General features: G+C 46.2%; 1 protein-coding gene across 1 annotated transcript; it reads left to right on the forward strand.

Annotated features, from left to right (window-relative positions):
- Positions 1-5,519: 5,519 nt before the first annotated feature.
- Positions 5,520-23,646, forward strand: msh6 (mutS homolog 6 (E. coli)). Its single transcript, XM_080200653.1, has 10 exons — positions 5,520-5,780; positions 7,037-7,239; positions 8,245-8,432; positions 9,284-11,849; positions 17,236-17,516; positions 18,392-18,509; positions 19,278-19,367; positions 22,422-22,576; positions 22,799-22,998; positions 23,486-23,646. The coding sequence occupies exons 1-10, from the start codon at positions 5,554-5,556 to the stop codon at positions 23,565-23,567; spliced, it is 4,110 nt and encodes a 1,369-aa protein (XP_080056779.1). The 5' UTR covers positions 5,520-5,553; the 3' UTR covers positions 23,568-23,646.
- The last annotated feature ends 16 nt before the right edge of the window (positions 23,647-23,662 follow it).

Here is a 23,662-nt window from a genome sequence, read left to right on the forward strand (position 1 = left end):
ACCTCAAACTCTACACAACCTGTTCTCCTCTGTCAAAATCACTTTAGCTTCATCCTGAGTACAAATAACTATCCCCCACCACCTCTCCCCTATTTCTCTTCACAATTAACCTTCTCCTTCACTGTCCACTGTTTCTCCACAAGAAGCTTATTAAATCAAATAACAGAAAGTAGAACCCCTACAAGGAGTGGGTTCAGTCCATTGAGTCTCTACTGACCACAACCCCACCCAGGCCCTATTCTCCTAACCCCACACATTTACCCTGCTAATCTCCCGACACTAAAGTCAATTTAGCATGGCCAATGCATTTAAACAGCGCGTCTTTGGACTGTGGGAAGAAACCGGAGCACCCAGAGTAAATCCCCGCAAACACGGGAAGAATGTGCTAACTCTGCACAGACAGTGACCCAAGACCATAACTGAACCTGGGTCCCTGGTGCTGTGAGGCAGTAACGCTAACCACTGTGCCACCATGCCACCATTTCTTCAGCTCTAATATGGACTCGAAACGTTAACATTCGTCTTCTCTTCATACAGACGCTGCCACACTTGTTGAATTTTTCCAGCATTCTTTGTTTAAACTCACTGAAGTAAATGACTTCAAGCCAACCTTGCACAGTCTGTCCTAACTTTGCACTGAACGTGCAGCTCGCTCTGGTTTTGCTTCCGTCACCTCTCTGCCCTCTACCATTTCCAAGCTTATCCCAGACATGAGATCTGCCTTCCATTCTCTCAACCCCAGTCCCACTAAACCACTGACTGTCCACGGATTCATGAAGGGAAAGTCATGTTTAACGAATTTATTGGATTTCTATGAGGATGTGACTAGTGCAGTAGACAGAGGGGAACCGGTGGATGTGGTGTTTTTAGATTTCCAGAAGGCATTCGATAAGGTGCCACACAAAAGGTTGCTGCAAAAGGTTAGGGTGCACAGAGTTGGGGGTATGGTGTTAGCGTGGATTGAGGATTGGCTGTCTAACAGGAAGCAGAGAGTTGGAATCAATGGATGCTTTTCTGGTTGGCAGTTTGGTGACTAGTGGAGTGCCGCAGGGATCGCTGCTGGGGCCTCAACTGTTTACCATTTACATAGACAATCTGGAGGAGGGGGCTGAGTGTAGGGTGACGAAATTTGCTGATGACACAAAGATGAGTGGAAAAGCAAATAGCATGGAGGGCACGGAAAGTCTGCAGAGAGATCTGGATAGGCTGAGTGAGTGGGCGAGGACCTGGCAGACGGAGTATAATGTTAGCAAATGTGAGGTTATCCACTTTGATAGAAATAATAGTAGGAGGGATTATTATTTAAAGGGTGAAAGGCTGCAGCATGCTACGGTGCAGAGGGACCTGGGGGTTCTTGTGTACGAATCACAAAAACCCAGTCTGCAGGTGCAGCAGGTGATCAAGAAGGCGAATGGAATGTTGGCCTTTATAGCGAGGGGGATAGAATATAAAAGCAGGGAGGTCTTGCTGCAACTGTGCAGGGTACTGGTGAGGCTGCAGCTGGAGTACTGTGTGCAGTTTTGGTCACCGCATTTGCGAAAGAATATATTGACCTTGGAGGGAGTACAGAGAAGGTTCACTAGGCTGATACCGGAGATGAGGGGGTTAGCCTATGAAGAGAGATTGAATAGTCTGGGTCTGTACTCGTTGGAGTTTAGAAGGCTGAGGGGGGATCTTATAGAGACATATAAGATAATGAAGGGGCTAGATAGGGTAGAGGTAGAGAGATTCTTCCCACTTAGAAAGCATAGCAGAACTACAGAGCACAGCCCCAAAATAAGGGGGGGGGGACAGTTTAGAACGGAGTTGAGGAGGAACTTCTTCACTCAAACGGTAGTGAATCTCTGGAATTCTCTGCCCATTGAAGTGGTGGAGGCTACCTCGCTGAATATATTTAAGTCACGGGTAGTAGATTTCTGATAGACAGGGGGATTAAGGGTTATGGGGAGAAAGCGGGAAAGTGGAACTGATCCACTTCAGATCAGCCATGATCTTATTGAATGGTGGGGCAGGCTCGAAGGGCTAGATGGCCTACTCCTGCTCCTATTTCATATGTTCTTCTGTTCTTATCCAACCTGCTGTCCTGCCCTTGTGCTTGCTGACGTTATAAGTAGTCCAGGCACTTTGCAAAGCACAAGAGTAACAGAGCCAACAAATGCTAAAACAAAGGGCACCAAGGCAACAATGCAGATTTTACGAAGAAATTTGCATTTCTGGCAAGGAGGCCCCCATTCAACTGGACCGTGGGCTGAGCAGCCAGAAAGCACTATAACTCGGTCAGCTAGGATAGTATTTATGAATAGGCTGGTGAGAAAAATATACATAGAAAATCTACAATTCAAACGTAGTGCACATATCAGAAAATCAGGCTGCACATACAAAACATATGAACATAAATCTGTCAGACACAGACACTGCATGCTGAAATTTCCTGAATGGCAAACTGCAGTAACCCAGACAAGGTATGAAAAGCAAATAAGGGGCCACACTACCAATTTCCCAGCACTCAGTCATTTCTGGAACTTTCCATTGGAGGTTAAGGACGGCAGGCACATAATAGACCCCCTTAGATTTTGCAGGCAGATTTCATTCAGAGAAGAATGCCAGAATTACACCCCACAAAATATTTCCAATCATTTGCATCTGAACAATGCTGGGCTAAAATGACAATTGCATGCCTCTGGCACCCAACATTGAGATGGTCCATAGGAAGGTACTTATGGTTTAAACACTTAGTTTGCCTATAACAGACCGATCAATTGCATTAGACACAGAAAGGGGAATCAGATATGGGGCAATGCCGTACAAAGGGCTATTGGTCACCCCACGCATCCCTGCCTCTGAGAGTGGAAGGCAATGGCAAAACAATGGAGTCTTAGTAATGGTGCAGACTTGAAGTCTGAATCTTATCTCAGTGTCAAGGTTATCTAGCTTAGCCTCAGGCAGTTGGCAATTTTAAAAGCTTTTAAATGTTTACACTGTTCGTATGATAAAGAACCAGGGGTAACTGGCAAGTGCCAGATTGGATTCATTAGGAATTAACTGGTCTCAATCAGCTGGGTACAATAATTGGTCAGAATACCAATTGGCTGGGAGTGAGACAGGACGATGCTTTATCCGTAATCGTTCTCTGCTGGAGCATCCAAAACAAATCACACTTCCTTGTTCTGTCCCTATCATCCCTTTGAATGATCTCTGTCTCAACCACTATCTCATCCATCAATCCTCTGCACTAACAAATTGCTTTTAACCTCTGCCCCCTCTGCTGTCTTAGTATCTAGTGACAATTTTAAATTGATGACTCCTCATTACTGATTGTTCAAGCATAGGAAATGGCATTTCCCTACTTACCATGCAAAACTCTTCATCAATCCTATTAGCTTTCACTTCTCCAGTGGAGATAGTTCCAGCTTTTCTTGCGTCTCAGATAACTGAAGTCTCCCATCCTTGATGCAACTCTGGTAAATCAACACATTATATTCCAGATGGCTTTAATTTCCCTTCTGTAATGCGGCATCCAAAACTGCACAGTATTGAACTTGTGACCTAACCATTGCTTCCTACAATTTTACCATTAACCGTTCACTTGATGTTCATGTTTATAGACCTCCATTGCCTCATCAGCTTCCATCCTTACCTGTCTGATCATAGCCAGAAATCACTGACAATGACTTATTCACCCTCTCCCACACTGTTATGTTCAGTGTCCCTCAGTGTCTTTGGTTCCTTCCTATTTTGCATCCATTTGCAGCCCCTCAGTCACATCACATTAAAACACAACACCCAGCTCCACCTCACCACCATCTTTCTCTACCTCTCCGATATCCCTAAATTGGCAGATATCAAGTACTGCATTGGAGGAATGGTCTCCCCAATGTTTACTTGGAGGAACTGTCTACATTCTCTTTGGTCCCTGCTGCAAGTTCTGTTCCGTATCTCCTGACTTCATTCCTCTTCCTGCTAACTGTCTGAGACTGAGCTAGACTGGTCACAATCTTGACACTGAGGAGAAGGCAGGAGAATGGGGATGAGAATCATATCAGCCATGATTGAATGGCAGAGCAGACAAGGTGGGCCAAATGGACGAATTCTGCTCCTATATCTTATGATGTTGTGGAGATAAGCTTCTGAACCCAAGTCTGGATCTTGACTTAGACTGTCTACCTCCATGTCTGTAACATTGCTAGACTCCACCCTGCCTCAGTTCACTTGCTATGGAACTAGTTCTCCAACTTTCAGAGTCTTAAATAGTAGTCAGCAACTAAGTGTTGCCCACAAATCTTGTACCTGTTCTTCTCTTTAAGGTGTTAACGTATTTCCTCCCATCTCCCTCATATTGTTCTGCCCTCAATTTTACCAGTAACTTCCAGATGGTCTCTGGTTTCTTTTTCCTAAGTATATGCCCAAGCAACTGTAGTTGTTTCTAGGTGATCATTTGTAAAATAGTTCTTCTTGTGTGCTTACTTTGCTCAAAGCTTCCTCATTAACTGTATGTTGCCTTACAAATCCTCATCATGGCCAGAATTTTCCAGGGGGATTCTCTGGTCCCACTATAAAGAGCAGAGTTTGGGGCTGTGCGCCAAATTCTCTGTCCTCATTTGCAGTGGCAGCAAGAGCCAACGGTCAGAAACTGTCACTGAAATCTTGCTGCCACTGCAAAACACTGGCAAGGTCTTACTTTCCTGCCTGGTCCTAGGCTCATTATCTGGAGATGCTTCGTCCTCAGTTGTTTCCTTGGCAATTTCTTTGTCAATGGTGTTTTGCTGTTGCCTTCCGCTCTCAGGAACAGGGCAGGGTGGGGTGACCAATGGTCCCTTATTGTATGGTAATGTCCTGTATCTGAGTCCCCTGACCCATGTCTTGGGCTGCATGGCACTATGCAGTACCCATGCTCCTCCTGTCTGAATGCTCTAACAGCCCTGACACAACACCGGCTCAACCTCCTCCCGACCATCCCTGCACCCATGGATGCCCAAGACAGGCTGTTCCTTAGTTTTCTCTGCGAGAGTTGGTCACCCTGGAATGGGGAGGCAGGTTCTACCTCAGCAAGGATAGGAGTTGAACATATGCTGTTGGTGTTATTCTGAACCAGACACTAGCCAGCTAGCCAACTGCATTAACCTTCCCCACAAATATATATCACACATATAGTATACAGCATAAAGAATATGTACAGTACGTAGAATATACAAAACATATGAATATATACAGCAGAGAATATATACAATATATAGTATATACAACAGAAAACATATACAATATATACAACAGAGAGAACATATACAACATATAGAACATATACAGTCACGTTCTATTCTTTAAGCTGTTCGCCAGAACAATGGCTGCAGCCAACCAGGTTGTTCCCTAACATGAGGCTGTCTGGTCTTGCTGGTGATTGGTGGAGCGGATTGGGGGGGCGGGGCTAGGATTTGGCGGGAAAGGGGGAGCTGAGCGGCTATTGGCTGAGGGAGCGGTGGGGAGTGTTTCCGGTCACCCTCTGCATTTCGCGCCGGCGCCAAAGGCTGGAGTGGCGGCGGCGGCGGTGGTGTTGGGATGTCTCGCCAGAGAACCCTCTTCAGCTTCTTCACCAAGTCCCCGCCGCTCAGCGCCTCCCGGGGCAAGGCCGAGGCCGAGGCAGATGCGCCGCCCACCAAGGCCTCCCCCCGGGAGAACGGCAGCGCGGCCCGGCCGCCCAAGAGGCCCCGAGCGGCCGCCCGCAGCCCCCTGGCCAGCGGCGGGGAGAGGAAGGCGGGCAAGGCCGGGGGGAGCCCCGCGCTGAGGTGAGAGAGCCCCGGGGGGAGGGGGGGGAGAGTGGAAGGCCGAGTCCTGAGGGGGCGGGGGGTGTTCGAGGAGGGGGGGGGATTCACCCCAAAATATCCTCATCAAAACAATCCTATCAAAACAATTACCCCCAAAAAGACCCCCACTGCCCCCTCCCCCAAAAAAACTCTCTCCCCCTCCAGAAACCCCCCCAGCGGCCCTTCCCCTCGGAATTCTTCCCCCCCTCCCCCAGGAACCCCCCCCTTCACTCACTGGCCCTTCCCAAGAAAACCCCCACCACTGACCCTCCCCCCACCCATCCTCTCCCCAAAACCCTCACCCCACTGGCCCTCTGCCCAGAAATTCCCCACCCCCCCGCTCTGCTGCTATCCCTGTCCAGGAACCAGTGGAAATAATCACTGGGGCCACCCCCTCCCTCTGGCTGTGAAGTGTTTTAATTTTGCTGGGACGATTTTTTTTGGAGGGGCAGCTAAAAACCCCTTTTGGAAAAGGTGGTGAAATTATCAAAGCTGAGTGGTTTGCAGTGTGGTCTGGTTTTGGACTCTGAAGCTGTTTCTGTCTTGTCCACTTGTGCCCGGTGTTGAAAGAAATATTATTCTTTACAGAAGCTGTAACTTCACGTGGTCATGAGCTGATTGGCAAAGAGCCTTAGCCAGTCTGCAAGGCAAAAACATTGCAGAGCAGTTTCCCTTCACCAGCAAAAAAAATTGAAAAGCTGAGATAATTGTCTCAAAGAAAAATACAATTATCTCAACAAAAAGTACAGCACGAGAACAGGCCTTTCAGCCCTCCAAGCCTGTGCTGATCATGATGCCCTGATTTAATTTTAAAAATCCTTCTTCCCTTACTAAGTTTGCATCACTTTATTCCTTCACTATTCACGTGTCTCTTTAACGCTCTAGATCTGCTAGATAGTCAATATATTTTCTCAAAGGTAGGGGAGTGTAAAACTAGGTTTAAGGGGAGAGGTACAAAAGGGTCTAGAGGGGCAATTTTTTTCTGTGTGGTGAGTGTCTGGAGTGAGCTGCCAGAGAAAGTAGAGGCGTGTACAATTTTGTCTTTTAAAAAGCATTTAGACAGCTGCATGGGTATAAAGGGATATCGGCCAAATGCGGGCAGTTGGGACTACCTTAGTGGCTTAAAATACAAATGGGACGGTGTGGACAACTTGGGCTAAAAGGACCTGTTTCCATGCTATAAACCTCTGACTAGATGCCTCTTGAATGTTGCTAATGTGTTTCATGTTTTCCTGCAGTCTGGCTTGTGATTTTACTCCAGGAGATCTAGTGTGGGCCAAATTGGAAGGATATCCCTGGTGGCCCAGTCTGGTTTATAACCATCCTGCCACTGATGAGCACCTCAGGGGGAAAGGGAAGTCACTTCGTATGCATGTCCAGTTCTTTGATGATCCTCCGACACGAGGCTGGGTAAATGCTAAGTACGTCAAGTTGTATAATGGTAAGGAGGTCAGCATATTAATTTCAAATTGTTGTAACGGATTTAACTTGTTTTGAAGTTTGCCATACCTAAGTGTGATCGACCAGGTTACTCCATAGAGAAAATAACTAGTAACTTATCTAACTGAGTGCAGCAGCAATGTTGGCAAGAGATGGATCCCTGGAAATTAGTGGCTGGGCCTTTTTATGTACTTGATATTTGGTTAATGAGTTTTTAAACCTATATAAGCAGCACAATCTCAATTTCAACTGAATCATACCAGCCGACTCGAGACCAGCTTCTTCCCTGCTGCCTTTAGACTTTTGAATGGACCTACCTTATATTAAGCTGATCTTTCTCTTCACCTTATCTGTAACTGCAACACTATATCCGACACCCTCTCCTTTCTTTCTCCCATATGTACTCTGAATAGTCTGCAAGAAACACTATTTTTCACTATCCCATGAGACAGTGATATTTCAAATGAAAGAAGTACCCTGTCTAGCAGCTTCTGTTAATCTAAACCCAAACTGCAGTTCTGTGCCAAAGCACTTCTTGGTGACCCTTTTTTCTATTGTTTATCTCCTGGGCAGCTTGGTCACATGATCAGTTACTGGGAGTAACTGCTCTTTATGACAGTTCTTTAAGAGAAGCTCTGCTGCTATAGAACTGACATAAATATAGACTTTTTTCTCTCCCAAAAGTATGAGTCATCACATCATTCATGGCCTTGTTACTACTGTTACCTGGTCCCCCACCCGCACTGTATACCAGCCTGAACACACTGCTTTTCTAACTCTGATTTCCTGTGTACTGTCTCTCTCTTTTCACGTCATCGTAACAGAAACTGACCCACACAATGGACTTTCTTGGCCATGTTCCTTGCTACATCTCTTCCTGCTTAATGCTTGACTCTGATGTCCCCCCCCCCCGCCTTCGTAAAGAACTGTGACGAAGGTAGATGTTGCACAAAGCACGGAGATAAATGCAAATTGTCATAAGCAGTTGACCATCTTGTTTTTGTAGGTTCGGAGTGTAAAGAAGCCCAGAGAGGTGGTGTGTATTTCAGCGGGAAGCCTGAAATCCGTAGGGCAATGGAGCTAGCAGACAAGGCCATTCCGAAATCGAGAGAGGCACGTTTAGAATTGGCAGTGTGCTGTGAACCCTCCGAGTCTGAGGAAGATGATGATGAGGAGGAGGAGGAGGAAATGGAGGTAATAGTTTCAGTCAAAATAACTTCGAACTCCAGCCCCCCTGCCATATAAACTAGGAGCATTCCCAGACACACATGAAACGGAGCTAGACCCCAGACCCTGGGGCGGGGAGGGGTAAATGCATCAGGATTCCTGTCTGCTTGTTGATGTCCTTATCCAGAGTATTGCTGCCCCCTCTCCAGAAATATGACAGTCAATCATGGATGCTAAAGTTTTCAGTCCTGGAGTAGAACTGAGGGGTACTTGGGAATATGTAATGTACCTTTAAACATCCCTCTCGCCTTCCACTGCAGTTAATGTGACAGATTTTTGAGTGTCTGTTCTGCAGGGTGACGGTGCCTAGCGGCGGAACATCTCCTCTTACTCCACTCCGGTACCACCTCGTATCATATGTTGCAGACTCACGAGCCTGTTTCAGCATCACAATTTGTAATGTTCACTTATTCAATGTTGCATCAGCCCCAACTCAATCAGGGCGGTTCATTTCCAGTTCCTCATCTCCCTCCCCTCTGGTCAGGATTAAACGTTTCTGTGTGAACTGCCTCTTTCACCCCTCTGCTTTTGGGACTGCCAGAATTCTGGTCTGTCTGGATGACTAAGATCCATACTTGTTCCCTTCAGGCTTTCCTTCCCAACTGTGAGGGTTTTTAAAGTTTATTTATTAGTCACAAGTAGGCTTGCGTTCACCTTGTGATGAAGGTCCTGTGAAAATCCCCTAGGGTTGGTTTTTGGGTGACAGTTTCATCCGGGAGGGGGTGTACCTTTGCTAACTCTTTGCAGTGACCAGTCTCGCTGCTCTGTTATGAAGGGGAAATATGAGACTTGAGTAAACCAAAGGTGTTCCTTTCCAGCTGGGCGACCAATCGACAGCAAGCGAGGAAGATAAAGAAAACAACAGCGAGGATGAGAGTGTGAAGAAGGGAGCGTCGAGGGCGACACGTGCAGCCAGTGCCAAGGCCAAAAGGAGGCGGATCGTGGTGCAGTCGGACAGTGATGTCGAAAGCTCCGAGGATGAGTTCAAACCCGACCAGCAGGAGGCGAGCAGTGACGAATGCAGCAGTGGCGTTGACGAGAAAGATATCAGCGAGCCCGATACTGAGACCGACCCTGACAGTCCAGTGAAGACACCGTTCAAACGCAAGCGTGGGGCAACTGCTGGCCCGGCCAAAGCGAAAGGCACGTCCTGTTCCCCCTCAGAAACCCAGAAGAAAGCAGCAGCGGTGACGGCAATGTCCTCGAGCACCAAGTCCAAGCTGTCTGCCTTCTCTGCGCCAGAGACGTTCGAGTGTCAGTCCAATGGGGGAGTCTCGGGCAGCTCTTCACCTGTGGCAACGTGGGACCACGAGAAGCTGGAGTGGCTGAAGCCTGGCAAGAGGAAGGATGCCAAGAGACGAAAGGAAAGTGACCCTGACTACGACTGTTCCACGCTCTACGTGCCTGATGACTTTCTGTACAAGTGTACCCCCGGCATGCGCAGGTGGTGGGAGCTGAAAGCCCAGATGCTCGACACGGTGATTTTCTACAAAGTCGGCAAGTTCTACGAGCTTTACCACATGGACGCAGTCACCGGCGTCAACGAGCTGGGGCTGTCGTTTATGAGGGGCTGCTGGGCCCACTCGGGTTTCCCCGAGATTGCTTTTGGCCGGTTCTCCGACGTGCTGGTTCAGAAGGGGTACAAGGTGGCGAGGGTGGAGCAAACCGAGACCCCCGAGATGATGGAGGCGCGCTGCAAGTCCCTGCCTCACCCCACAAAGTTTGACCGGGTTGTCCGGCGTGAGGTCTGCCGGATAATCACCAAGGGGACACAGACGTACAGCGTGTTGGACGGCAGCCCTTTGGAAAGCAGCAACAAGTATCTCCTGTGTGTGAGGGAGAAGGCAAACGCTGATGCTCCGGGCCAGTGTCACTCCTACGGAGTCTGCTTTGTCGACACGTCCGTCGGCAAGTTTTACGTGGGCCAGTTTGCAGACGACCGGCATTGCTCCCGTTTCCGGACTCTGGTGGCTCATTATCCACCGGTGCAGGTGCTGTTCGAGAGAGGCAACCCGTCCGGAGAGACCCGGAAAATTCTGAAAGGCTGCCTTGTCTCTGCCATGCAAGAGGGGCTGCAGTCAGCCTCCCAGTTCTGGGATGCGTCCAAAACACTAAAGGTCCTCGCTGAGGAGGGCTACTTTGCCGAAACAAAGGACAGCAACCTGGATGTGCCCCTGCCGCCGGTACTGCAGCGAATGGTATCTGAGGCGGATTCACTGGGGCTGACCCCAGGCGAGGGCCATGAACTTGCCCTGTCAGCTCTTGGGGCCTGTATCTTCTACCTGAAAAGATGCCTTGTTGACCAAGAGCTCTTGTCCATGGCCAACTTTGAAGAGTACGTTCCTGTGGATGTTGACGTTGAGAGAGCCACGGCTTCCGGTGGAGGCTTCGCCTGCAGTCGCCAGCGCTTGGTGCTGGATGCCATCACCCTGACCAACTTGGAGATCCTGCGGAATGGCACCACTGGCACCACCGAGGGCACCCTGCTGGAGCAGCTGGACAACTGCTGCACCTACTTTGGCAAACGCTTACTGAAGCAGTGGCTGTGCGCCCCCCTCTGTAACCCCCTGGCCATCGAGGACCGGCTGAACGGCATCGAGGACCTGATGGCTGTGCCTGACAAGGTCACCGAGGTGGTGGAGCTGCTGAAGAAGGTTCCGGATCTGGAGCGGCTGCTGAGCCGCATCCATAGCATCGGGTCGCCCCTGAAAAGTAAAGACCACCCTGACAGCCGGGCTGTCCTGTACGAGGAGACCACCTACAGCAAAAAGAAAATCGCCGACTTCCTGTCCGCGCTGGAAGGTTTCAAAGTCTTCCAGGAGGTCCTCCAGGTTATCGAGCCTTCAGTCGATGGCTTTAAGTCCCGGTTACTAAGACAGGTGCTCAGTTTGAAGGGCAGCACCTCGGAAGGCCTCTTTCCAGATTTGTCTGCAGAGCTGAAGAGATGGGATCAGGCCTTTGACCACCAGAAGGCCAGAAACACTGGAGTCATTACCCCCAAAGCAGGCTTCGACCCAGACTACGACCAGGCGCTGGCCGACATCAAGGATACGGAGCGCAGCCTCCAAGAGTACCTGGAGGCTCAGCGCAAGAGGCTGGGCTGCCGGAGCGTGGTTTACTGGGGCTCCGCCAGAAACCGCTACCAGCTGGAGGTTCCGGAAAATATCGCCGACCGCCGTGTGCCAGAGGAATACGAACTGAAATCGACGAAGAAGGGTTACAAACGTTACTGGACAAAAGCGATTGAGAGGCTGTTGGACAAGATGAACAATGCTGAAGAGAGGCGTGACGTGGCTCTTCAGGACTGCATGAGGCGCCTTTTCTACAACTTTGACAAGAACTACAAGAGCTGGCAGGCAGCGGTGGACTGCATTGCTGTCCTTGGTAAGTGGAGTGCTGCCTGACTCCCTAGTACTGGCTGTTCCAAGCTCGTTCTTGGGTTGAAGGTGGGAGGTTGTGGTCATTTCTTTGAACGGTTGGGAAAAGTGATGCATTACAAATAAATGTTCTACCCCCAGCTCACTGCAGTAAGTGCAGAATTTCCATTCCCTGGAGCGAAGGCACTATGTTCCCTAATCTGGTGCCTGACACACTGCACTGAGTGTTATCTTTAAACAGAACACTCTTTTGGATTTATTATTGTCACGTGTATTGGGATAGAGTGGAAAGTATCGTTTCTTGTGCGCTATACAGACAATGCATACCGTTCATAGGGGAGAAGGAAAGGAAATGGTGCAGAATATAGTGTTACAGTCATAGCTAGGGTGCAAGGAAAGATCAACTTGATATATGGTAGGTCCATTCAAAAGTCATGGCAGCAGAGAAGAGAGGCATATTGGCACAGTGGTTAACACTGCCACCTCAGCGCCAGGGAACCAGATTCAGTTCCCAGCTTGGGTCACTATTTGGAGTTTGCACATTCTCCCTGTGTCTGTGTAGGTTCCTCCCACAGTCCAAAAGACATGCTGGTTAGGTGAATTGGCCATTCTCCCTCAGTGTACCCAACAGGTGCTGGAGTGTGGCACCTAGGGGATTTTCACAGTAACTACATTGCAGTGGTAATGTAAGCCTACTTGTGACACTAATAACTGAAGATAAGAGTTATAGAGTGCAGTTTTAAAAGCATAGACCCAGCGTAAAAGATAGGACTCATTCCAACGCCATCTTAGCTATCTTTAATATTGATACTGGAAGAGGAGTGGCTGCTGTCCTGCTTCACAGGCAGGTTCCAGCGTAACCATATTCCTGTCAGCCCTCCCAAATCTGCACTACTTCCACTTCTGGTCACTTGTGAAAGATCGTGAAGACATTGGAGAGAGTTCAGAGGAGATTCACAAGGATGCTTGCAGGGATAAACAACTCCAGCTATGAGTATAGTTGGGAGAGGGGTTAGGTCTGCTTTCCTTGGAGGATGGGAGGACACTTGATAGGAAGATCCTGATGGCTAAGGACAGGGTAAATAGGGAAAAACTGTTCCCACTTCAGAGTAATAAAGGACTATTCAAAATTTTTGGCAAAAAGGGTAAAAGTGATGAGAAGAAAAGAGAATTTCAGCCAGAGGATTGGTGGAGTCAAACGCCCAGAGAGGGAGGTGATACTTTCCCATGTGGCTGTACATCCCTGTTCTTTTCTGAAAGAATGTGCAAGGTTAGAGGAATGAGGCTTTAAAGTGGGACTAGGAGGTCCTAGAGAGAGAGAGTACAGAGTGAATGGGCAGAACGGCCTCCTGCATTATAGTGATTCTGTGCTTCTTAAATAGCTTCTTTCACCAGTGACCACGTTGGACTTGCTTTTGAGGTTGTTATCCCATCGGTTGTGTTTAGTGTTGGAAAGGTTTTCTGTTTAAATGTCACGTTATGTAATCCTTTATTTTAATAAATCTCACTCTGCCTGTGAGGGAGCAGAGCAGTGAAAAGACGGCACTCAGGCCAGGGAGCAGAGAACTGACCCCACTAACTGGTGTCTCGGCCCCCCCAACCCTGCTCGCTCACTCCCTCTGTCCCAGAATCTCATCAGCAACAAATCCCTGATCATTCACCTGTTTGTTCCACAAAATACATCAACTGATTTAAACTAACAGAGAGAGAGAGACCCGAGAAATGTTTGTAGTTTATAGAACCGATTCCTGCACCACATCCCCTCCCTCCCCATCTCACCACATTGCAGTGTTGATTCTCCCCGCCCCACCCCTGCCCACCCAGCCACAAGCAACAGTTCTTCAACTGACACATGGGTTGTGTCTGAAATTAGCAGAAAGCAGCGCTGACTCTCAAAGTGGGGCCTGATCTTTGCTTCATTCCTTAACTCAGACACATGGGCAGGTACCTCCCTCAGTCAGTCCTTTCGTACAATGATTAGATTCGACTAACTATGAGCTCTGAGCAGCACTTTGTGTAACTTTCACGTAGTTACACATTGTGCCTCTTTATTAATCAATGCTCAAATATTGTCATGAAATCCACTGTTTAAATCCACTCGGGGCAGCATGGTGGAGGGTGGCACAATGGTTGGCACTGCTGCCTCAGCACCAGAGACCCGGGTTCAATTCCTGACTCGGGTCACTGTCTGTGCGGAGTCTGCACCTTCTGTGCATGGGTTTCCTCCCACAGTCCGAAAGACGTGCTGGCTAGGTGCATTGGCCATGCTAAATTCTCCCTCAGTGTACCTGAACAGGCGCTGGAGTGTTGTGACTAGGGGATTTTCACAGTAACTTCATTGCAGTGTTAAAATTGGCCTATTTGTGACAATAAATAAACTTTAACTTTTGTGCTTGGTCAGTGACTCAACTCCTCTCTCTAGTGTGTATCTCATCCACTTGTTTTCTGACTCTCTGTCTCTCAATATCATGGGCATCTCTGAAAGGGCAGCTAATTGACTAATTTGTAACTGATTATAAAATGGCAGAAATTTGCAACAGAGATGGAGTCCATTTGGTCCATGGTTTCCATGCTAACCCACAAGTAGCCATCCAGCTCTGGGTCTGTAGCCTTGTGGATTATGGCAAATTTTAATATGTTGAGGGTTTTTGCCTCTGCCACTTTCAGGCAGAGTTTTTTTTGTGACTTTTAAGGGGTGTCTTGACAAATAAGTGAATGGGATGGGAATAAGAACATAAGAAATAGGAGTAGGCCATCTAGCCCTTCGAGCCTGCCCCGCCATTCAATAAGATCATGGCTGATCTGTCGTGTCTCAGTTCCACATTCCCGCCCTCTCCCCATAACCCTTAATCCCCTTGCCTATCAAAAACCTATCAACCTGCGTCTTAAATATATATAGCGAGGCAGCCTCCACCACCTCAACGGGCAGAGAATTCCAGAGATTCACCACCCTTTGAGTGAAGAAGTTCCTCCTCAACTCCGTTCTAAACCACCCCCCCTTTTATCTTGAGGCTGTGCCCCCAGTCCTACTGTCTTTTCTGAGCGGGAAGAGCCTCTCCACCTCTGTCTTGTCCATCCCATTCATCATCTTATATGTCTCAATGAGATCTCCCCTCATTCTTCTAAACTCCAACGAGTACAAGCCTAGCTTATTCAGCCTCTCCTCATAGTTCAGCCCCCTCAACTCCGGTATCAGCCTAGTAAACCTCCTCTGCACTCCCTCCAAGGCCAAAATATCCTTGCGTAAGTGCGGCGACCAAAACTGCATACAGTACTCCAGCTGCGGCCTCACCAGTGCCCTGTACAGTTGCAGCAAGACCTCCCTACATTTATATTCAATCCCCCTCTCTATGAAGGCCAGCATCCCATTTGCCTTCCTGACCACCTGCTGCACCTGCAGGCTGGGTTTTTGCGACTCATGTACAAGGGCCCCGAGGTCCCTCTGCGCCGTCGCCTGCTGCAGTTTTTCGCCCCGTAAGTAATAGTCCTTCCTACCATTATTCCTACCAAAGTGGACCACTTCACACTTGCCAACATTAAATTCCATTTGCCATTTCCTGGCCCATTCGCCCAGCCTATCTAGATCCTTCTGCAGACTTTCCACACCCTCCACACAATTTGCTGTTCCACCAATCTTGGTGTCATCAGCAAATTTCGACACCATACACTCGGTTCCCTCCTCCAGATCATCTATATAAATGGTAAATAGCTGAGGCCCCAGCACCGACCCCGGGGCACTCCACTAGTTACCAACGGCCAATCTGAATAGCACCCATTGACCCCCACTCTCTGCCTCCTACTTGACAGTCAATCCCCTATCCACGCTAACACCCTACCCCCAACTCCATGCCCCCTGACCTTCTGTAATAACCTCTTGTGCGGCACCTTATCAAACGCCTTCTGAAAATCAAGAAAGACCACATCCACCGGCTCTCCTCTATCCACCGCCCTAGACACATCCTCATAGAACTCCAATAAAATCGTCTGACACGACTTCCCCTTAACAAAACCGTGCTGCGTCTGATCTATCAAACAATTCTGCTCAAGATGCCTCGCTATTTTCTCCTTGATCATGGATTCTAACATTTTACCTACAACAGACGTTAAACTAACCGGCCTATAATTCCCTGCCTTTTGCCTGCCACCCTTCTTAAACAACGGCGTAACATTAGCCGTTTTCCAATCTTCCGGCACTTCCCCGGAATCCAGCGACGTTTGGAAAAATAATCACCAAGGCATCCGCTATCACCTCCGCCATTTCTTTCAGAACCCTTGGATGCATTCCATCCAGTCCTGGGGACTTATCCACGATCAGTCCCTCCAGTCTTCCGAGCACTGCCTCTCTAGTAACAATAACGTCATTCAGGCCCTCCAGTCCTACCATCTTTCCATCGCTAACACCCGGCAAACTATTCACGTCCTCCTCCGTGAAGACAGAAACAAAAAAGTTATTCAAGATCTCAGCCATTTCCCCATCCCCTACCACTAAGTCCCCCCTCTCATCCTCTAAGGGTCCAACGTTCACCCTAGCCAGCCTCTTCCTTTTTATATATTTATAAAAACTCTTACTATCCTTTTTTATATTTAGCGCTAGCCCAGCTTCATAGTTTCTCCTACCCTTCCTTATCAACTTCTTTGCCATTCTTTGTTGATAGAGGGATATGGAGCCCGGAAGGGTAAGGGGGTTTTAGTTCAGACTGGCGGGATGGTCGTTGCAGGTTTGGAGGGCCGAAGGGCCTGTTCCTGTGCTATAATTTTCTTTGTTATGAATTCTAGGTCTCCATTACCCTCCAGATGACTTGAGAACACGAGACGCGGTAGGCAATGGAAAAGTGGACCAGGGTATTCTGGATGGAGTGATCCATATTTAATGCTGGGGGGATGGTGGAGGATGATAGTTTGAATGTGGTGGCTGGTGAGATGAAAAGTGAGAACAACGGGGTGCCTCAGTCGTAGTTGTGGAAAGGAGAGGAAGAAATGAGGGTAGAGGTGTGGGTGGGTAGGGCAGACACAGTTGAGGACCCTGTCAGTCACAGTGCAGCGTGGGCTGGGGGCGGTAGACCTTGGCTTAGGAGACATGAGTTACTCTGTGGCAGATGATTCGGTGCTTGTGACTGTTCTGATCCAAACAAAGCAGACAGGTTTGACCCCAGGCTTTGGTAACACTGGGAGCCATGCTTACTGGTACTTCAGCTGATTCTCCTTGTGTGGCCCTCCTCAGATCAATGGTTCAAACTTCTGCCACCAGCAACACTTGGGGTCAAATACAGTCTCTGCACTGATTTAAAGTTTGGGATGCTCTGAATTTCAGTGTACTGGCAGGTACTTTTACAGTTTTTCAGGATGTGCCTTTGAGAGAGTTTTGATCTGAGTGGTTGGTTTCACTGTTGCAGATGTCTTGCTGAGTTTAACACACTACAGTCAGAGTGGAGAGGGACCAATGACTAGACCTGTTGTAACGCTTGTCGATGAGGATAGCCAACCGTTCCTGGAGCTTCGAAACTCACGCCACCCGTGTGTCTTAAAAACCTTCTTTGGGGATTTTATCCCTAACGACGTGTTCATCGGCTGCCGGGATGCTGAAGATTTGGAAGGTGGTCACTGCAGCAACCAGGCTTCCTGTCTGCTTGTGACGGGCCCGAATATGGGTGGCAAATCCACACTCATGAGACAGGTGGGAGAGGCACTTATCTACCACGGTCCTGCATGCTTTCAATGCAAAGTACTTGCATTTGTACAAAATTACTGCGCCAATTTGTGCACAGCAAGCTTCTACAAACAGCAATGTGATAATGACCAGATAATGTGTTCTACAGTAAGTTAAAAGATAAATATTAGCCATCCATGAGGGAAAGCTCCTAATCTTTGAAATATCGTATGTAGATGGAGCTTAAGTTTAGGGTGGCACAGTGGTTAGCACTTGCTGTCTGTCAGTCCAGGGACCCAGGTTCAATTCCAGCCTCGGGTCACTGTGTGGTTTGCACGCCCTCCCTGTGCTTGTGTGGTTTTCATCCAGTTTCCTCCCACAGTCCGAAAGATGTGCTTGTTGGGTGCATTGACTATACTAATTCACCACTTGGTGTCCAGCAGATTAGCAGGGTAAATGCACGGGGTTCACTGGAATAGGGGTTGGGAGGGATTGTAGTTGCAGACTTGATGGGCCAAATGGCCCCTCTCTGCACTGTAGGGATTCTATGCTTCTAAAGACTACCCCTGTGATAGTGCAGCACTCCCTTAACGCTGTCACAAGTGCCAGTCTCTAGATTTTGGGACTAGAATCTATAGCCTTCTGATTCAGAGGTGAAAGTATAAGCCTTGGCTGAATTTTGAGTCTAAAGTAATTTTTTTTTTGCAGGCCTTTTGTTTTGAAACGGTTATTTGAGATTAATACAAGAATGGATTCCAGATCTAGCTCTGTTCACCAGGAGTTGCATGTTCTGGGAAGTAGAGTGGAGTTAGGTGAAGTAATGTTTTCCAGTCTGTACAACAGGAATCTGATTTCTTCCCCTCTCTTTCTCTCTCTCTCTACCCCTATCCCTCCCGGAATAGGTTGGCCTTCTGGTCATCCTGGCACAACTGGGGTGCTACGTGCCAGCGGAGAGCTGCAAATTTAATCCAGTTGACAGAGTTTTCACACGTTTGGGTGCATCTGATAGAATCATGTCAGGTATGAAGAGATTTTCAGATCAATTTTTTGTTCCTTTTTTTAAAAAGGGGTTTTTTTAAAAAAAAAATTGTTTTCCCAAATTGCTATCAAATATTCGCTGTTCCTCACCAATTTATTGTTTTCAAAATGCACAGAAAGCAGTTCTAGCTTGAATTTTAACCAGTTTATCTCAGCGAAAGCCAAGAACCAGAAAACAAACTTGCTTTGCACCTCAATGTACAGGTGACAAATTTTCCAACCTAATATTGAAATTAGTTAATTGGTAACACTGGAGCGAAAGACTTTCTCGGTCATTGCTGAGCAGTGCAAACGAATACGTGCGGAAATCTAGATACAATCTGGAGCTGATAACTACTGCCAGCAATCTCAATACATCTGCACTTGACTCCCTAGAGGACACAATTGGATTCAGTAATAAAGCCTGTGCTCTGATCAGAGGTATTCTGCAGTCACGAGGGCCAAATGGAATGATGGTGTCTATACATATCAGTTGGTTTTGATTTCTACAAAGCAGGTTACTGGTACTAAAAAAAAACTGGGCAAGAACTGCTGCATTTGAAGCTTATTGGCACAGTTGGCTGCTGGGAGGAAGCTGATGAACCAAATTTAGCGCCAATACATTAGCTGGCAAAATGCTAACCAAAACTCGCCACTTATTCTGTCCTCACCAAGTGCAGTGAGGTTAAAGTAGCAAACTTTTCAGCTGGAATGTGGATTGTGTGAAGTAGCATCTGAAATACTGTAACATTACCCATCTCATTCTTGTAGGTGAAAGCACGTTCTTTGTGGAACTCAGCGAAACATCTAGCATCTTGCAACATGCAACACCGCACTCCCTGGTGCTTTTGGATGAATTAGGTAACGTTTAAATCTACTCAAACCTAGCACAGCATTTAAAGTATGTGATAGTAGTAACTGACAGATCTGTGATGGTGCTCCATCATACCTAGGGAGCTGGTATGCTTTTTGTGTAGAATCATAGAATCCCTCCAGTGCAGAAAGAGGCCATTTGGCCTATCAAGTCTGTTTCCCTGAGTTGCCTGAGAATAAATGGAAAATGTTTACACTGAGCGTTTTAAAATGTAGATTTCTCCTTGTCTCCCAGTGCTGCACGTTTTCTCAACGAGAGAAATTAAGCAGGTAACTTTTCCCAAAAATACCACCAGGCGTCACCAAAAGTTGCTGAGGTCACCATCTGCAGAGTGAAGTTTATTCAAAAACATTGTGGTTGTTTGAAATGTGGAAATAACAAAGAGAAATAAATGCATTGACCGGCAAAATTTTTATTTTGTGGTCACCTTGTACACATTTAGCACCGTCCCAAACCCACTGTCCATGGAAGTTGTTTGGTCACTGATATTTTCTCACAAGTCTTCGGTTAATTTGTTTAATAAAATCTTGTTAGCTAACATACTGCATGTTTGACGGAGAGGAAGCACTTCTACCTAAATGTGCTTCTTTCCTGATATTTTTGAGTGGCATTCCTATTGGAGTGAGAAAATTACCCTCAGTATTCTGCCATTTCCCAACCCAATTCTGAAACTAGTTAATTGATAGCACTGGAGCAAAAGACTTTCCTGACCATTAGTGAGCGGTGCAAATGAATATATGTGCAGAGATCTACATACAAGGGTCCTTGGCTCAACTCCAGACTTTTATTGAATTCAAATTTCACAATCTACCATGGTGGGATTCGAACCCAGGTCTCTGAATTACCAATCCTGTGACATTTGTTAGTACGTCACTGGCTGATCTCTGGAGCCCAACTCTATAGACAGCACCTTCCAAACCCACTTCCATCTAGAAGGACAAGGGCAGCAGATACATGGAACATCGCCAATTGCAAATTCCTCTCCAAGCCATCTTGACTTGGAAATATATTGGTATTCCTTCATAGTCGCTGGGTCAGAATCCTGGAATTCACTCACTAACAGCACTATGGGTCAACCCATCGCACATGGATTGCAGCAATTCAAGGTGGCAGCTTACCACTACCTTCTCAAGGACAACTAGGGAAGGATAATAAATGCTGGCCAGCCGTTGGTGCCCATATCCCACAAATGAATAGAATATTAAAGGGATTGAGTTATTTAATGTAGAAATTAGTTACTGCATTTCCTGGTATTATATGTTTCCATTATTTTGGTTTTAGATGGTGGTTTTGCTGAGATATGCAACACTGAGTTTTTTTATTTCATTAGAATAGTAGTGGTGGCCATGTGAACTGTTTTTGTTGCATCCATTTGACTTGAATGATCATTATTGCAAGCCTAGACCGAGGTTTGGTAACCTGTGACTCTTAAACCACCTCACTGCAGGCTCTTCTTTGCATAATTTTATTATAAGTCCAGAAAAATTTGCGGCAACACCATTTTCCTGTGGGAATCAAAGGTTAATAATTGAGTTTCATGGTTTCAAATGATTTTAATGAAAAATAGCATTGAGCTTGAAATAAAACTCTTGTCATATGTCTACACACTGGTTTGAGGGTAAGTTTTTTTTTGTGGTTGCAGCACTGATGTTTCTATGTAGCTGAGAAATGAAATCTCTGCCATACTGGCATGAGAATCGGGCCTGGGCAGTTCTTGGTTATGGAAACTTTAAGCAAAAGTCCTGTTTGAAGCTGACTTTAATGACCAATTTAAAATGATTTTATTGATTACAAAGAATTATAAAAACACAGACAAAAAACATTCTTTCACTTTATAAGTGAATTTAATTGTTTGGCGGCTCCAGTTTGTACTTTAGGCAGAGTTCTTAAGGCCGCTTTCATTTTTATTTAAAGACGTTACTGATGCCTGGCTCAAAGTTGTTTTTTGTTGGTGGGGGTGGAGGGGTGAGGAAAGAAAGTGATTGCATACTCCAAACTGATCCTAACAAGGAGATACACTTTCTCCAATTGGGGTCATTAGTAACCATTGGAAATTGGTATTTGGGCAGCTTCTCCACCACCTCACCCCCAAACCATCTGCCTAACCAACCTAAATTCCCACTTTGGCAAGAAGACCAGAAAAATAGCATATTTCAATTGAGAGATTGCAGAGGGAGCTGGATCACAAAGTTAATAAGCAAGTGATTAGGAAGGCAAATGGAATGTTAATACAAGGAGAGTGGAACATTAACATGGGATAAAAGCAAATATCTGTGGATGCTGAAATCTGAAATGAAACAAAATGCTGGTGAATCTTAGCAGGTCTGGCAGCATCTGTAAGGTGAGAAATGAGTTGCTGTTTTGAGTCTGACTGACTCTGTCAAAGCCCTTTTCTCTCCTTACAGATGCTGCCAGACCTGCTGAGATTTTCCAGTATTTTCTCTTTAGGAATATAAACATGCTTTGTTGCAGCTGGACTTTTTGGTGGGACTGTGTACAGCTTTGGTAGTCTTTGAGTATAAATACATTAGTAGTTCAGAAAAGGTTCACATAAGACACCTGGTTTGGGAGCATTGGCAAATGAGGAATGGCTGGGCCTGTATCCATTTGAGTGATTGTAGAAAAAATGGGGTAGAAGAGACTAAACTAAGGGACTCACTTTTAAAAGTATTTCCCATTTAAGACAAGAAATTAAGGGTCATGAGTCTTTGGAACTCTGGAGAATAATGGATACAGGATCATTGAATATTTAAGGCAGTGGTAGATTCTTGACCGACAAGGGAGTCAAAGGTCAGCTGAATGTGGAGTTGAGACCACAATGTTATTGAATGGCACACCCCTGCTAATTCACAGGGTGTCCTAAACAAGCAGTGATCTCCACTACATAAAATTCTAAGCCCTGTTGCTGAAATGTCAACTTCTGTTGTTATTCCAAATGGATCAAGGTTGATGGTTATAAAGATAAAGCAGAGCTACGAATGTTAAGCTTAACACTCAATTGCATTTCTGTGCTGTAATGTTTATGGTAATTGTTCTTCCAGGCCGTGGGACAGCAACATATGATGGCACAGCAATAGCTAGTGCAGTAGTGCAAGAGCTTGCTGAAAATATCAAGTGCCGCACTCTGTTTTCTACACACTACCATTCCCTCGTGGAAGATTTCTCACACTCCACTGCAGTCAGTTTAGGACATATGGTAAGTGCTTAGTATCCAGTATAGTTAAAATAACTCTAATTTCATATTTGTGTGCATCTGGTTAGTATTGTTTTTTTCCCCTGGATTAATGTGAACAACACACATGCTTAGCTTCAGAAGGACTAAAACAGTAAACTTCCTCCAAACCTGCAGTGAGTAATGCTGGGTTAGAATTATTAGTTTATACACATCTTACTATCTTGTGTTTTGAATTGTTTGTAGGCTTGTATGGTTGAGAACGAATGTGAAGATCCAAGCCAGGAAACAATCACATTTCTATATAAATTTATCAAAGGAGCCTGTCCAAAGAGTTATGGATTTAATGCAGCAAGACTTGCAAACATTCCTGAGGAAATTATTCAGAAAGGTCACAAGAAAGCTAAAGAATTTGAAAAGGCTACCATTTCCTTCAGACTGTTCAAGTAAGTAGATAAAACAAATTTTAGAACGTGCAAATTATTTGGCTGACGAAACATCAGGTGATGTAGTGGAGTGTGGTAAACCAAAGCTTCAAGGACTTGATTCTAATTTTCTGTAAGCCAGGAAAAGCTCTTCCAGGCTTGATTTTATGCATTAATAAGAAATCTCAAGCTGTGGTAGTCCAAATGTTCCAGTTATTTTTCCATTGTGGGTGGAATGTGATGGAATTCCAAGTGAGGCAAAATATAGGTTTATTTAGAAGTTAATTGATTCCAACTATTCTTCAGCATATCCCACTAATTGTGTGGAAATTTTTTTGAAAAGGCATTTAAGAAAAGTAGAACATGAAAAAGTAAAACACTGACAAAAACTGAAGACTTGAAGTTGTTCTCTTTGCTCACTGGCTATGGGGATGGATGGCAATCTACTGTGGTTACTGGTTTTGAAATTCTAGTTTACAGATGTTCAATTTTTTTTTTGCTTCTGCAGGGAGGTGTGCTTTTTGGTTGAAGACCCAAATATTAGTTTCCTCACTCTACAGCCAGTTCTGCAGAAGATTGCTGAAATCTAAAGAGTATCAAGTGTATGATTTAATTCACAGACATGATTTTTGAAATTATGTTCTAATAAAGTTTATTTTAAAATGATAAGACTCTCTCTTCCTAG

Source organism: Carcharhinus amblyrhynchos, chromosome 12 (assembly GCF_965287045.1).
Source record: "Carcharhinus amblyrhynchos chromosome 12, sCarAmb.v2.hapA, whole genome shotgun sequence".
Classification (NCBI taxonomy): domain Eukaryota; kingdom Metazoa; phylum Chordata; class Chondrichthyes; order Carcharhiniformes; family Carcharhinidae; genus Carcharhinus; species Carcharhinus amblyrhynchos.